At 40.4% G+C, this 16372-nt stretch overlaps 1 protein-coding gene across 1 annotated transcript; it reads left to right on the forward strand.

The window, feature by feature from the left end:
- The first annotated feature begins 3484 nt into the window (after positions 1-3484).
- LOC118125593 (very long-chain acyl-CoA synthetase) lies at positions 3485-16355 on the forward strand. The gene is made up of 10 exons (XM_035184334.2): positions 3485-4034; positions 6053-6256; positions 6998-7156; positions 8125-8249; positions 8923-9117; positions 9522-9612; positions 9733-9931; positions 11986-12083; positions 14290-14420; positions 14504-16355. Exons 1-10 carry the CDS (start codon positions 3554-3556, stop codon positions 14678-14680), a joined length of 1860 nt encoding a protein of 619 aa, XP_035040225.1. The 5' UTR covers positions 3485-3553; the 3' UTR covers positions 14681-16355.
- The last annotated feature ends 17 nt before the right edge of the window (positions 16356-16372 follow it).

The following is a 16372-nucleotide window of genomic DNA, read 5'->3' on the forward strand; positions in this document are numbered from 1 at the left end:
CTTCACCTTCTTATGGAATCTGTGAGCCCTTAAACACCATACCCTGACCCTACCCTATCCACATGTGTATTTTGTATCCGGTGTAAGCAGTATGCATCTAAAAGAAGGAAAACAAATCCCTCTTGAATGCCAACCAAGTTACAGCAACTGCTCAAACTGAGTCAACCAGCACACATGCTGATGGATAAGACTCCACAAACCATCCACAGACCATGAGGCTGGAGTCACATCCCTGACAAGCAGCACTAGAACCCAGAGAGTCCTCTCCTCACTGTATACATGTGACTGCACCCCATCCCAAAGCAGCCATCATTAAGTTTGCAGATGACACAACCGTGTTGGGACTGATACACAACAGTGATGAGTCTGACTACAGGGGTGGAGTCTGCCAAGAGTGCACCAAGACAACTGAAGTGACATTTGTGTTGCTTAGCAAGCTAGCAAGCTTTAAACATTGAATTGAAACTGTCGCCAGCTTCAACCAGTCTTATTGTTGCTAGTTCCATTGTACAAATCGGTATTCAAACAGTCGACTGCAGTATTAGGACTGCGACCGGATCTCGACAAATTTAGAGCAACCGGCCGCATCTATGGTCGCAAGCTTTTAAATGTGTTGATGAAAACTGGCAAACAAATACACCACCCTTTAGAGAGGGCTGCAAGTGAGGGCTCCCTCGTTCAGGATGGACAAAAGGGCACAACAAACAGATCACATGAAAGCTCTGCAAATAGTGATCGAATCAGCACAGAACAACCACCATCACTGCAGGACATATACAGATCCATACGCGTACATTGGGCCACTAACATAATGTAGCTACAGTCTATTCACTCTGATGCCGTCTGGCAGGCGCTATATGTCCATTGAGTCCAACAGTTTTGATTCAAATGCCGTCAAAGGACTGAACAGAACTGAGATGTCCAGTAAGTTGGGACTGTGTCATGATATCCTGGTTTAAGTGCCATAAATAAACTAATCATGTTCAACTTTTGTTTATAACTGACTATGCTAATTATGTGCAATCACTGTATCTATATGTCCATTTTTATCTTTGATATTTACATGTATTTGTGCGTGTGTGCACTACACAGATGACCTAAGTTTTGTTGCATAGCTATGCAATGAGCTATGAAATAAGGACATCCTATTCTGTTCTCAAAAACATACAGAAACGAGACAGTTGTGATTACCAGCCAGGATGAACAACTCATTTCTAAAAAACAAATGGTTTGTTATTTGGATATTCATTTACGTGAGTATTTTAACCACCAATAACTACATGTTAAACCAGCCTTATCACTCATTTAATTTTGCTGCACATATTGTTTTACAGAATCAACTAATCAAAGCAAAAACAAGCCATTATGAATACATTTCAGATTGAACCCTTACGGCTGCATTAGAAAACTTCCTTTCAGCACCTTTGTTTACAAAAACATCTACACAGCCTGGCATATGTCACTGATTAGCAACAACATCGACTTCTATGCATTATTATTTTTGGTGTAGTGTCACATTTAAAAAACACTACCCTCTTGGCACCTTCGTGGACAAAAATGGTCACTCCCTCAAACTGCTATAAAACATTTTATATATTCATATTTGTATCACTTTTATTGAGCTAATAGTATTAAACAACATTGGTCCTGCCCATAAATACCAAATATTCCTTAATTTTCATTATTTCAACACATACCAGTTTGTGTACATAATACCACCATTTTTATATTAAAAGAGCACAATTTTTTTTCCCATATACTACATGATAATGAGATTTCTATATCAGTTTTTATACAAAACAAACAAAAGAAGCATTATTTTCCGTATGACAAATACTAGGGGGAAATATATGTATATTCTATTTTTGAGGTTATCACAGCCTTGGATATGTCAATGACTAGCCACAAAAACAAACAAACACACACACACACACACACACACACACTGAAAGCTTAGCTGTAACTCATACACAGAAATTCCCAGCAAAATTGAGGTTTCATTTGTTATATTGTATTGAGAGCACATGTAGACGTGCACGTCATGTTTGTGTGTGTCAGTGGTGGGAGCTGTGATGATGTGTGCAAGTGTGTGAGAGAGACAGAGAGGGAGGGAGAGGGAGTGAGGAATTATAACATAAAACAATATTATTTCTCTGATTTGTCTACCTCTGGATCCTGTCATAACTGCACACAAACACACACACACATACACACATGCACACACAAACCCACATGCACATTGACACCCCCCTCAAACACACACACACACACACACCTTTAAGCTCAGCACACTGTTAATCATAAACAGAAATATACTCAAAGACTTGAGGTGTGGTTTATTATATACAATGCATGTGTAGGCCCTCACGTGCATATGAGCATCACACACACACACACACACAATTTTTTCCCCCACTCTCTGAAGTTCATATCAACACACACACATCATTTCAGTAGAAAACATTAGGTCTATAGGTCCCATTGTACAGAAATAGTGCCACTAAAGGGGACCAGGATATAGTATTTTACCTTTATGCCAAATATGGGAAAATGGGTCAATATGATGTTAATTAGTATGAAATATAAATTTGAAGCCAGGGCCTCAGAATGAAAGGATACATACATGGAATGCATGCTTTTATGTTCTCATGGTAGAGGTATCACGAAAAGCACTTCCAAAGGGTTTCAATTGGACCGTTTTTGCCTTGAAGGTGCCGGAATGTTGTATTTTCTTTACGCAGTGAAAAAAATATCAAATTCCACAAAAAAATACACATCTTTGGTGTCATGCCATATGCATTAACACAGCCAAAATGATCCCAAAAAGAAAACTAAAAGCCAAACATGTCCCCAAGGTCCCCTCAGGGGCTCCAGTGTGAGAGTGTGTGCAAGTCCTCATCTGTCAGTGGCTGCCTCAGACGTGCCACGCCTGCCTGGTCCTGGTCTGTCGCTGGCAGATTCGGACAGTAACACTGCTCCAGGTAGTTTTGCTGCAGCGGTTGCCTTCCAGAAGCTTCTCAGATCAAAAGGAAGTGTATTGCGTAAACACTGGAATATGAGCTCTGAGTGTGAGCTCTGTTCACGCTTGTTGTTCAGCTGTTGTGGAATTTAGGTAAAGAGTGAATAAAAGGTTACTGGGTGGGTAACCAGTGTCTCCCCAGGAGACGTCCACCGGGCTCAATCTTCTAGGGAGATTAGGTAGAGCAAGTCACTTTGAGTGCAGATGGCTCAAAAGTTCTGTGTGTGTGTGTGTGTGCTTGTCTGTCTAATTCTGGTTGAATACCATCATTGTGAGGACATTGTGGCTGGTCCTCGCAAATTCAAAGTGTTGTTTGAGGGTATAGACTTTCAGGGTGAGGGTTAGAATCCGGGTTAGGCATTTACTTATGATGGTTAAAGGTTAGGGGCTAAGCATTATGTCAATGAGTGTCCCCACAACTATAGGGAGACAACTTGTTCAGAGCAAATGTGTGTGTGTGTGTGAGAGCTATCAGCTGCAGGTTTCCCGGAGCCCAGTAGCAGTACAGCAGCGGACCAGTGTGGAAGTGGGATCATGATGGTGAGCGTGGTGCTGAGCAGCCTCCTGGCAGCGCTGCTGGCTCTACTGGTCTACCAGAGGCTGACCTATCCCTTCTTCTGGGTGGATTTGATGTCCTACTTGAAACTTCGCAGCTACAGAAAGACGTCGCAGGCTCGCATGCAGCAGGGGATCATCACGTACCTCGACTGCTTCCTCTACCAGGCGAGAAGGAAGCCGAACAAACCCTTCATTATCTTCGAGGAGCGGACCCTCACATACCAGGACGTGGACACCAGGAGTAACCGCTTCGCCAACGCGCTGCGGACGGAGATCGGTGTGAAGAAAGGAGACATTGTGGCTCAGTTGATGTGCAACGAACCGGACTTCGTGTGCGTGTGGTTGGGATTATGCAAACTGGGCTGTGAAGTCGCTTTTCTCAACGTCAACATTAAAGCCAGGTCTCTGCTCCACTGCCTACAAAGCTGCGGGGCGAAGACGCTCGTTGTCGGGGCAGGTATAGTGCACGTTTCTCTCTCACGCTTCCTCAAAACGTGTCTCTCTCACGCAAGGTGTTTAAAGTCGTACCACAAACAGATGGCCGTGCAGAGCCGTACAAAACCTTTCAGGGGCCCCTTTCCGCCCGAGTGTCAGGGCTCCCAGAAGTTAAACAGCACACAGATTCTGAGAGTACAAATGCACAAATGTATTTGAATACACGTTGATTCATAACACGTAATTTATTGTCTTTGTTAACAGTAATTAATTCTCGTAAAACTTTTTTTCTTTTTCTCTTTTTTGTTTTGTTGCATTCACACCATATCGGCAATTATGGAAAACGTAACATTTTCAAGTAGCTCACTAAAGCTGTTTTCAGTCAGAGAATTGACTCTGGAGTTTTCCTGCAGTTTGCCTTTCTCACGTGCTCAATGCAGCGGGAGGTTCCCTGCACAGATGTGTTTACAACAGCAAAAAAATCCTCCACATTATTCAGACGAGAGGTGGAGCAGCAGGCACAGGCAGGAAGTGGCAAATGAACTGTGTGGAGAAACTGCGGAGTTCAGTGCATATCTGAAGAGATTAAAAAAAGAGTTCATCACAGACAAATAGTGTGCCAAGACTTTTTGAGGCACTGTTCACACCTGGCATTAGAACACATCTTGACCGATATGATGGCGGTGGCCACAAATAAATCAATGCATGTGAATCACAGAATCATTACAATGTTTCAGGTTCATAATGAAGGACAAGGACACATTCCCATGCGTCACAGACCACCTCTTCATATGATCTTAGGTGCATCCATTTACACCAGTACCTAGAGCTGACCATTAGTGATTGGATAACTCAAGACGCATCTTTATACCAGAGCTGAATGGGGCCATAGTTACATCCCCATAAATTGTATAGAGAGCAAGTGTAATTAAGAAAAATAACCAAACATAAAAAAATGGTCACATTTTAAAATGTAGACAGGAGAAAATCCGAAAGAGTATTCACATTGCAGTATGTATGCGGAACATGGGATATGAAATATGGAGTAGTAGATGACATAATACTGCTGAATTAAATGTGAGATATTTGAGTAAAAGCTCAAAATATGAATTCAAATTAGTAAAAGTACTTGAGAGTGTTTAGTGTTATATTACTGGATTATCACTTAATATACTATTGGGTAGTTAAACTGAACCAACCATCATCTTTTTAAAGATAGTATAGCTGTCAGATAGTATGGATGTGGTGAAGTTAAAAGTAAACTGATAACTGACAGTTGACATGTACAGAGCAAAGTACAATGCCATGACTTCTCCCCTCAATAGTCACACTGAAAGTACGTATGAGACTGGTGTGCAGTCCCTGAATGTGAGGGATGTGATTTATATTGACAAGGGGTGTAACAATTCTCCAAATCCACGATTTGTTAAAGAGATTCTGTAGATTTGTGAGTCTCAGTCTTTGTTTTTGTGCTGTGTTGTGTTGGGGGGATATAGTTTCCCGCACTGCTGACTTGAACGTTGGGTCTGCAGTCTCAGGGTTGTTATCTATCTTGAACAAAGCAAAGTGTGTAATACTGATAAAAATACAGCTGGCCCTGACTTTGAATAGAATGAAATAGATCGTGTCATGATATACATGTGTGATAGCTTTTATTGTGAAATAAGTTTTGTTACATTAGTAAGGTCATGACAGCTCAGTAGGTTGCACCTGCAGCTGTGGCAGTGGGTTAAGGTTTAACAATTCCCGAAGTTCCTGTATGTCAGTAATAATATTGTGAGTTTCCGTCTCGATTATTCATTTATCATTTCGCTGCTACTTTTTACCTCGTGTCCGTGTCCTGGTTTGACATACTGTATCATCACATCTTTGAGTAAGGAGGACAAAGTAGGTGGAACACTGTGGACGAGTGTATTTAGTCTGATACAACATCTAAAATGACCATTGAGTGGAATCAGCTCTCTGTACATGTGTGTTTACTGTCTGTGGTTCTGTGTGATGAAGCTGCGCTCAGATAACCCAATTTGTCTGTTTGTCCAGATTTGGTGCATTTGGTGGAGGAGGTGCTACCTGATTTGAAGAAAGACAACATGGCTGTGTGGGTGGTAGATCACACATCACCCTCCGAGGATATCAACAGTCTATTGGATAAGGTGGAACACATGTCTGGAGAAACCTTAAGTGAACTTCCTAAAGTTGACATCATGTCAAACTTCCTCTTCATTTTTACTTCGGGCACTACAGGTACTGTGTGAGCTTTGTGTTATAATATTACCTATAGGTGGCCAGCCACCTCACAATGTGCAGAAATTACAGCCTAACAACTCTAGTTGAGTACTTTAAGATGAAGTGGCAGATGAATAAGATCGGGTGATAGGATCAAAAACAGAAAAGCACACAATGGACATTGAGTTGAAATTGTGTTTTCAGCACTAATTGTAACTCTGACATTTTTTATTATATTTTTTATAATATCTGCAATCTCTGCAACCTGTGAGATCAAGATATCCGATGTTGGTCTCATGATTGTAAAGCTGAGAACAGTCTATTTTTCTGATATAAATACACAGTCCTACCAACATAAGTCTCACCAGACAGTGAGTTACCAGCTTAATGGCCATGTCCAGATTGTTGTTCTGTAACAACTTTGTAATGCAAACAAAGACTTAGCAGTTCTTGGCAGTAGCACAGTTTGGATCCATAAAAGACAGGCTGCTGCATCTGCACAAACCACCAGTAACCAAACTCGGTGGGCCAGCAACTATGGAATGGTTTGGCATAACATTTTGTACATTCATGCTCCTCTAAGCTAGAGAAATAATTCAACTCAACTAATAGTCAGTATTTTCAACTCAGAGGCCATGTGTTTTGAATTTGTTACATGTATTACAAAATGTTTTCCAGGTAGTTTTAAAAAACTACAAATTGGTGAGACTGTACAAAACATACAGCTTGTGAACCATTTCCGGTGCCAATCTGTTCCAGGTCTCTCTAAGGCAGCCCGCGTAGGACACCTGAAAGCCATAGTGAGTATGGCCTTCTTCGCAGTGTGTGGAGCCACATCTGAGGACATCATCTACATCACTCTTCCTCTTTACCACATGTCTGCTTCCCTGTTGGGAGTTGGAGGATGCATAAACCTTGGTAAGAACAGCCATACTTCAGTCATTGTAGATTTTAAACTCCGTCTTTGGGCTGTTTACCCCCCAGCTCCCACCAGGGACACTGCTCTGTGTTTCACCTTCAGACTGAAAGCCTTGATATGAAAATTGAATTATGCTTTGTGAACTTAATTTTTTACACACATTTAGCACTTTTCTAGAGCAGCATCCCAGTATAGTGATTTCCCTCTGCTTCCAGTATTTATGCTAGGCCAAGGCTACACTCTGAAAACACTAATGGTGCACATGGAATGGCAATTGTTCTGTATTTATATATCGCCTTTCTAGTCTTGATGACCATTCAAAGCGCTTAATGGTACAGTTTTTTGCTATTCACCCATTCATACACACATTTATACATGGACTGCACAGCTCTCAGGGATAATTTGGGGTTCAGTATCTTGCTCAAGGGCACTTTGGCATGTAGAGTGGTGGAGTGGGCGTGAGCCACTGACCTTCAGGTTAGAGGACGACCCTCTCGAACCCGTGTCCCACATAAACCAAACTGAACACTGGGAAGTATCACGAATTAGAGATATATTTAATAGAAAGACATGTTTGATTAACACACCTAAATGAACAAGGATGTATAATAAACAAGAAGAAATATATGTTGGGTCCCTGTTTTAACTGCAGCGAATGCCGTCAATAATAAACACAATCACAGTTACAGTATCAAGTGACTTCTCTAACAAATGCTGAAGGAAAACAACATGAAGAAGGATTTCTGTTTTATAGGTCCATAAGGAATTCTCACTTCCTCACATTGCAGGAGAAAAGCCTGAAACAAAGAAAGGGAAATTTCTCGCTTCAGCTATATTTGTAAATGTTACGTTGACATTGTTAGAAATGTAGAAAAAGAGAAATATCTGAGTTTCTATTTGCATATTGTCTTACATTGCTGACTGCTTGCCTTTCCATCTTCACAATATTTTCTCTTTTGGATCTAAGGTGCAACTTGTGTGTTAAAAAAAAAGTTTTCTGCCAGTCAGTTTTGGAAGGACTGTGTGAAACACAATGTGACTGTGGTGCAGTACATTGGAGAGCTCTGTCGATACCTGGTCAATCAGCCTGTGGTAAGTCTTTAAAACATAGGTCATTCTTCTTGGTAAACTATACTATTGGATTTCAAGTTTAAAGGTTCAGTATAGGCCCCTAGAGGTCACTAATAGGTGGACAATCCTATCTGGACCCAAACCTACACCCAATAATTCATTGAGAATTGTCACATTTTGACAGAGCCTTTCTATTTTATCCGGCGTAGATTTTCTAGATTATTTTCAGCACTGTGGCCCAGGAAATTCACAGACGAGAATCCTATCCCGAGTCAGTGAGTGATAGGATTTAGTACAGACAGTGAGAAGTGAGTCAGAGAAAAGAAAGAAAAGTAACTTCACATAGTGTGCTCTGGAAAGAGATTCTTACATTTTTCCAGTGAGCAGGTGAAAACCAGTACTTTTAATTGTTAAAGGCAGAAATGTAAGTCGTCCTCATGTCTGGAAATTCTGTCCTGATGGTGATGACCAGAATCGAGGTCTGGAATCATCCTCAAATGACCATGAGTATTTGTGATGGGTGATGTAGGGTTATGAAGCTTTGAGAATCTCCCTACTTCTGCCAAAAATATGTTCAGTGCCCCAAAACCCTTTTGAGCATATTTCTTGTCATTTGCACTAATAAGTGCATTGACATCTTTCCCAAAATGTAGGACTGTACTTTTGTTAAGTTAAATGCTGCTTTTCCCTCTAGATTCCAGAGGAGAGCGCACACAGGGTCCGGCTGGCAGCGGGAAGTGGTCTCAGATCAGATGTTTGGAAGAAGTTTACCAAGCGCTTTAAAAGAATAAAGATCAGAGAGGGTTACGGCCTGACTGAGGCCAGCATCGGATTCCTCAACTACACAGATGAGGTCGGACCGATTGGGAGGGCAAGCTATTTCAACAAGGTCAGGAATAAAAAGTCCTCTTGGACTTTGTCACACTCACACAGTTTTGACACAGATTAGTGTTTTTTACGGTACAATATATTCATAGTTAAATGAAATACTAGATAAATAGATGCTATTGCTTGCATTATGGGAAATGTAGGATCTGGAGCCTGGAAACCAGGTTAATAAGAACACTATGGCTGAACCAAAACAGCAAAGTTGTAGGTTGTAAAATAAAACGTTTAGCTGAAATATTCTAAAAGGCTTTAGAAAGCTATAAAGGTGGTTATAAGCCACTGCCATACCACACATGAAATAAATGTAAAAAGAGGAAATATGAAATGTACGTATAAAGTCAACATTGATATGATGGTAAACATCACTCAACAATATATGATATGTTGTGTTTTTTTCTTTTCCAGCTTTCTATGCCATTTGAGCTCCTTCGATATGATCCCCAATCATACGAGCCAGTCAGAGCAGACTCTGGAATATGCATACGAGCACAAAAAGGTAAATTAATAGCATGCCAAGTCTTTTTACATGACAGGGATTTAGTCTGTCGGACATATCTGTATGTACAGAAGAAGAGCTGATGTGTCCTCTAAATGTGCGCTGTCTTTCTGTGCACAGGAGAGGCAGGGATCCTGGTAGCCCCTCTAACAGCTATGAGCCAGTTTCTGGGCTATGCTGGAAACAAGGTCCAATCAGAGAAGAAGCTGCTCAGGAATGTGTTTAAAGCTGGCGACGTCTATTTCAACACTGGAGACCTACTGCTCCACGATCACAGGGACTTTCTGTACTTCCATGACCGCATCGGAGACACCTTCAGGTACCATGACAGTGTGTATGATCAAAACTGTGCCAATGCAACCTTGCTCAAGTATTTGTATTTTACTTTGCTTTAGTGATGATGATACACAATGTTTTGTTGGGGTCATATTGAATACCATTACTCTGCCAGCCAGCCCCTGAGTAAAAACTCCGGAGAATGTCTAAATGAGCCCATGTGAGAACACAACAGGAGATCCATGAGCAAGTGGGTGTGTTGATGATGCAAAACTGAAAAAATATAAAGAATACAAATATCTCAGGATGAAAAAGGGCCGACGTACACCTATAAGACGCACACAAGAAAGCTTTTATTCAGCTACACTGTTTACCCCTGAAAAAAAAGTGTTTTTATCTCAGGAGTAAACAGTGTTGCAGCCAAAGTGACCCCTTCTTCAGACGTAATAAAACAACAGAAAAAAACACAACATGCCTCCATACTGCTCGTGAGGTATCATCTAAGTGTCCGGAAGCCCAGACATTCATATTTGACTCGAAATGGCTTCATTTACACTATGTTTTAGAGTCCCCTACCGAAAGTAGAGATGCTAGCGGACGTAGCGATCCTGTGCGTGCCCTTGGGTGAGAGTGTGTGTGGTTTTCCGGTGCAGTTCACACTGGCACAGCAAAATAACTAGTTCAAAGTTCAGTTCATGCAGATGAAAATGATCTAGTTCACATTCATAGTTCATTTTTTTAAAATTTTGAACTAGTTCACGTTCATTTGTTCAATTTGCTATAGGGATGATTTAGGTGACAAACTTACGATCATTAATCGATGGTGTCGGATCATGTCTGCGTGTCGCTCCGCTCACTTTAACACTGAGTCCTGGCTGTGAGCGTCACGTCTCGTGTTGTACTGAGCACAAAATGTAGACGAGTCATTTTTCATGTTTAAATGCAGCTTCATAAACTCTGGAGCGAATCAAACAAACACTAAGTGACTTCATGTGCTGATCAGGTCCTGATAACTAGTGAGGAGTGTTTATTAGTTCAAGTGAGAGCAGAGTGGAGGAGGACACAGGAACTCCAGCTCGGTACAAACCAACTGCAGCTTCTGCTCTGATCTGGACGCAGCGGCGCTGATCACTGAGCAGCTGTGACCAGAGAGGAAAGTCAGTAGTGTGAGAATGAACATCACTCACATTCACGTTCATCATATGTAAACTGATTCATTCAGTTCATTGTTCACAAAAATGCCATTTCTAGTTGATTATGAATGTTGGGGCTTCCCGACACTTGGATGACACCACACGTGCAGTATGGAGGCATGTTATGGGTTTTTTTCTGTTGTGTTTTCCATCTGAAGAAGGGCTCCCTTTTATTTAAATTGTATTGGATTTTGCTGAAACACATTTTACATCAGAAACTGTTTTGTGGACTCAAACACTTCACCCACCCCTCCGTCGGCATAGTGGTGAATAGATACAGTAATGAGTGAATTCAAATTATCGGTGAACTATTCCTTTAACAGGGATACCTGCAGACAGTGAATTACAGCAGCAGAGAGGACTGATGAATGTCGATCCTCTAGAAACAGTATTTGGAGGTCCTGTCAGATTCTCCAAATCATGTTTTATGAAGGGAATATGATGTGAGGGAGCTTCCTGCAATAACATGTATCATCAATATGTTTCTCCACATCATAAATTAGATCCATGGTTTACATTTGGTTTATCTCGTCACAAAGTCATTTTCTTCTGCTATGTGTGAAACAAAGTGAGCATTTAGTGTTGTAATTAGAGAGCATCACAGACACGCCACAGACATAAATATATGCTAACAACAGCGTAGGCTACTTGTGTAGGCTATGGTGATTCTACACAGAAGTATAAATCCGGGTTAGTGCTGTAGCGTCTCACTCCCATTAGAATTGTGTTTCCCGTTGCACCGCCCCTTAACCACTATGACACAATGAGCACAGCATGGAGCACAGTGAGGCCTCAGGCTGACCCACTGGCAGAGGAACTAAAAGATGACTGTCAGTCTCTTGACATGAGCACAACTTTTACTCTGAAGTTATTGTTTAGCTACATCTAATCTTGTGTCCTACAGGTGGAAAGGAGAGAACGTGTCCACCACCGAGGTGGCAGAAGTTTTAGGTCTTGTTGATTTTATCAAGGAGGCCAATGTGTATGGAGTCACTGTACCAGGTCTGTGGAATCTGTGTTACTCTATAATTTATATTACTGCCAAAGTTGGTTTTTGATTTTGTTCATTTGGTATCGAATTGAAAAGCAGGAGATGTTATTTGAGGAGCCACAAAAACAAAACCGAATTTTAAAGATAATAATAATAATAATAATAATAATAATAATAATAATAATAATGAGAAGGAAGAGTTTGTACTTGATGCAAGGGTTGGGGTTATGTGCTGCCAGAGCTAAGTGCGGGTGAGAACCCTGGCGGCAGAGATCTGCACAAACTGAAGTCTGTTCAGGACATTGTTTGGTACACCGGACAGGACTCCAGGTGTTTACATTTTTTAAAATTTTTAATTCAATCAACAAAACCAGTTTCTTCATATCAATCAATCAATCAAATTTAATTTGTATATCCCATATTCACAAATCACAGTTTGTCTCATAGGGCTTATAGGGGCTCATAGGGCTCATAGAGGGTTTGACATCCTCTGTCCTTAACCCTCAGCGAGTCGGGAAAAACTACCAAAAAACCCTATAGAGAGGGCCACATGGGGGGGGGATTCCTCTCCCAGGACCACAACATAACAATATTTAAAACATTCATGAGACAGTGTCTGAGAGGTGTATCAATGTTTGAAGTATTTTTACGTGAGAAAAGGAGATGAAGGAAGCCGTAATGATAGAGGTGTTGTCAGTAATGGAAGAATATGTGAAGAGGTTATATAGTACATCTAAGCAATCAGTTCTAATCATAATCTACGATCAGCTGCCACCACGATCACCATCCATGATCACGATCCACCATCACGATACCATTACGATCATAATCCACATCAAAATCCATGATGTGGCCGCAGCAGCCATCCTGAATCTGCAAACAATAAAGCACCAGGACTCCAAGGAAGAAGTCAAGTCAGTCACATGTATTGATGAGACATTAACGCGATGAGGAGGAAAGGGAAGTTCCATGGGTCATGTGTCCCCCAACAATCTAGGCCTATAGCAGCCTAACTAAGAGCAGGTCCAAGACAGGTTTAAAGCCTACTCTTAATCAGTCAATCAATCAATCAATCAAATTTGATTTGTATAGCCCATATTCACAAATCATTGTTTGTCTCATGGGACTTAACAAGGTGCGACATCCTCTGCCCTTAACCCTCAACAAGAGTAACGAAAAACTACTAAAAACCCTTTTAACAGGCGAAAAAACCTCAAACCTTAACATTGAGAATGTGTCTGCCTCCCGAACTGAAACTGGGAGATGATTCCACTGGAGAGGAGCTCATGTGACTACAGGAATGTGCTGCTGCTCAAGTAAGCAAAGTGGTAACACAAATAGGATTTTTTTTTACTAAACAAATTGTCCCTTTGGAAGAAACACCCAGTATTTGTCTAATTTAGAAGAATGAACCCTCGTATTAGCCTCAAACAAAGAGAATCAGTGTAAAGGGACCATCAGACCAAAAGCAGCCCTGCATTAAACAAAGGATGCACTTTATATCTCAGCACAGTGCTGGTGGCTGGGTTGGTTCTACTCCATTTGAGTACGTCACACTGAATGGCACATTCCACCTTCTATTAACCTGAACCGACAGCTCTGTGTGATAAGTTACATTTTTTATTTCACTGATAATAATAATATAGACCAACAAACAATATTTTTCACACAGCTTATTACTGCTAAATGGAAAAAAAATTGTCTGTTGCATCTTTGCAAGCACATACAAGCTGTTAGAAGTGTTTATCTCCACCTATTGGAAAAGGGTTCCTCTTGTTGAGGGTTAAGGGCAGAGGATGCCACACCTTGTTAAAGCCCTATGAGACAAATTGGGATTTGTGGGCTATGGGCTATACAAATAAAATGTGATTCATGGTTGATACTGCTGATGTTTGAATATCAGCCAATAGAAATTACACATCATAACTACAGTCTCATTTGCTGACTGAACACTATGTAACCCGGCTAAATGACGCTCTGCCACAGCCACATGGAGCACAGCCAATATTGTTTTTGAGCAACACTGAAGACTATCTCAAAAGAAAACTTCCAGAGGAGCAGGTCCTTCCACTTTTCAATTCCTTGACATGTTGCACGTCAGGGCCTCGGCTGTATTATATCACAGACTAAATAAAGTAAGGCCATGGAGGCACTGCAGTTGGTTTCCTCTGATTTATTCAGTGTGACTTAATGCATTTTCTCAATCTGTGTCTGCAGGATACGAAGGTCGTGCAGGTATGGCGGCTGTTGTCCTGAAACATGAACACAAATTAAATGGAGCAGAACTCTACCACTGTTTAGTCAGATCACTTCCTGCATATGCCTGGCCATGGTTTCTCAGAATACAGGTAAGTCATACAGGTATTCATTGCCTTAACTATATTAGGTGTAAAGTTATTTTCTTCATTTGGTTCCCTGCCTGTGTTTTCAGACCTCTCTGGATGTGACCGAGACGTTCAAACAGCAGAAGACAAAGCTGGTCCAGGACGGCTTTAACCCTGACATCACCGAGGACCCTGTGTATTTCTTAGATGTCTCTCAGAAGGATTATATTCTCCTGACTGCATCCACGCATCACGATATTGTGTCAGGAAAGAAAGTTTTTTAAACATTTTAAGACAATTTACTTTAAGAGTACTGATCACCTGTGTCATGGCCACATTTCCATTGGTCTCTGCTTTGAACCCGTATAAATGATGGGTGCCACACTGAGTCCTTTCCAGTATTTTGCAATTGCAAATAATATATGAGGACCAATTGGGGAAGCAAATCATCCAACGATTTGAAATTATCTTTCAGAGTTTTCAAATATTTAGTAACCATTATTGAATCATCAGCCACAGTAGCCTTAACAGATGGAATTGTTCAGTATTTCAAGGGAAAATACTTTTATTATTAATTGCATTTTTATATATTGGCTACAGCCTTGTTGAACTCGACACAAAGAGAAGCAGGCCTTTCGTATATTTGGAGCATTTTCTATTTCTATTTCTGTTATTTTGTAAGTAAGCCTCCCTGCGTTGTCTCTCTATTTGAATTGTTTTCAAAGTTTCTCTGTCTTGATAAATGTAGTGTCATATCTACATTTCCACAGTAATAACTCAGTCAGTAAAACAACAGACATGCCATACTATACTTTACTTTCTCTTTTTAAAACCGAAATGCTGTTGTCAGTTACCTATACCTATATTCACTTACAAAATGTGCATGTTGAAATGCTTACAAAATTAAGAATTTGTGTGTGTGTGTAATAGTAGTAGTAGTAGTAAGTGATCATGCGCTGTCCTGGTTGAGTTTCATTGATGTGGTGTACGGTGCTAAAACAGAAAGACATACAGGCAAAATCATCGTGATTGGGATAATTAGGTGAGTGAAAACAGTATTTAGGTTCAAATGAGAACCTCAGAGAAACAGTAGAAAGTATGACTGTTGTTGTACTGATGGTGCTTTGCTGAATTTATCATGAGCGCTATTACACTCCCATTCCCCCTCAGGGTTTTTGACCCACGATTCATTTAGGTCATATTCCTACTGGCCACGGCCATTATTTGGATGATTTTTATTTTCGGTGCAGCCCTTATTTAATTATTTGTGCTATTAACATTTTCAATTCCTGGGCGGATTTCCCTTTTCTTAGAAGAATGGGATTGATATATTTGTACTTATTTAGTATAAAATAGCATCAGTATATATCATACCTTATCATAACAAAAGAGTAAACAGAACTAAGAATATCTGAAGTCTCAAGCCTTGAAATGAATCATTGATATCAAATTCCCAGAATTTACCACTACTTTGAGTAGAAAGACTGATGTCTCTAACTAGTTTCACCTGAATCACTGCAAGTGTAATATTATATATGATTACCCATACAAAAAATGCCTGAACATGTTTGTTTTTTATCACAAAATGTAATTAAAACAAGGACATACCGATGGTGACAAGATAAGTATTATTCATTTTATAACAGCTAGAAATAATAAATGGAGCAAGTTATACAAACAGACTGAACAGACACTTTGGTATGTTTTCTTAATTTCAGATTTTGACTGTAGTATAGTTTAAATAAACACTTTAACTATTTTCTTTCCTCTAATTCACATTGGTAACCATGCACATTACAGCTGTATCGTACAGTAAATGGGGATCTACTGGACATTTAACTTAATTTGTACATCTTTTGACTCAAATTTCACCAAATGTGTACCGTTGTTTACCTGCACATGCAGTTCATTGTTCATGTAAAGATGATCTAGTGGAATAAACTCATGTATCATGGCAAATTCTCAGTCTCTAACAG

The sequence above is a fragment of the Hippoglossus stenolepis genome, chromosome 18 (genome assembly GCF_022539355.2).
Source record: "Hippoglossus stenolepis isolate QCI-W04-F060 chromosome 18, HSTE1.2, whole genome shotgun sequence".
Classification (NCBI taxonomy): Eukaryota; Metazoa; Chordata; class Actinopteri; order Pleuronectiformes; family Pleuronectidae; genus Hippoglossus; species Hippoglossus stenolepis.

What these genes read in the sequence shown, in the direction of transcription:
- LOC118125593 (XM_035184334.2), top strand. Translation starts at nt 3,554, where the DNA reads ATGATGGTGAGCGTGGTGCTGAGCAGCCTCCTGGCAGCGCTGCTGGCT. An exon ending in TGGAGGATGCATAAACCTTG is followed by an intron (nt 7,157 to 8,124) that starts GTAAGAACAGCC and finishes TTTGGATCTAAG; the next exon opens with GTGCAACTTGTGTGTTAAAA. An exon ending in GTATGGAGTCACTGTACCAG is followed by an intron (nt 12,084 to 14,289) that starts GTCTGTGGAATC and finishes CTGTGTCTGCAG; the next exon opens with GATACGAAGGTCGTGCAGGT.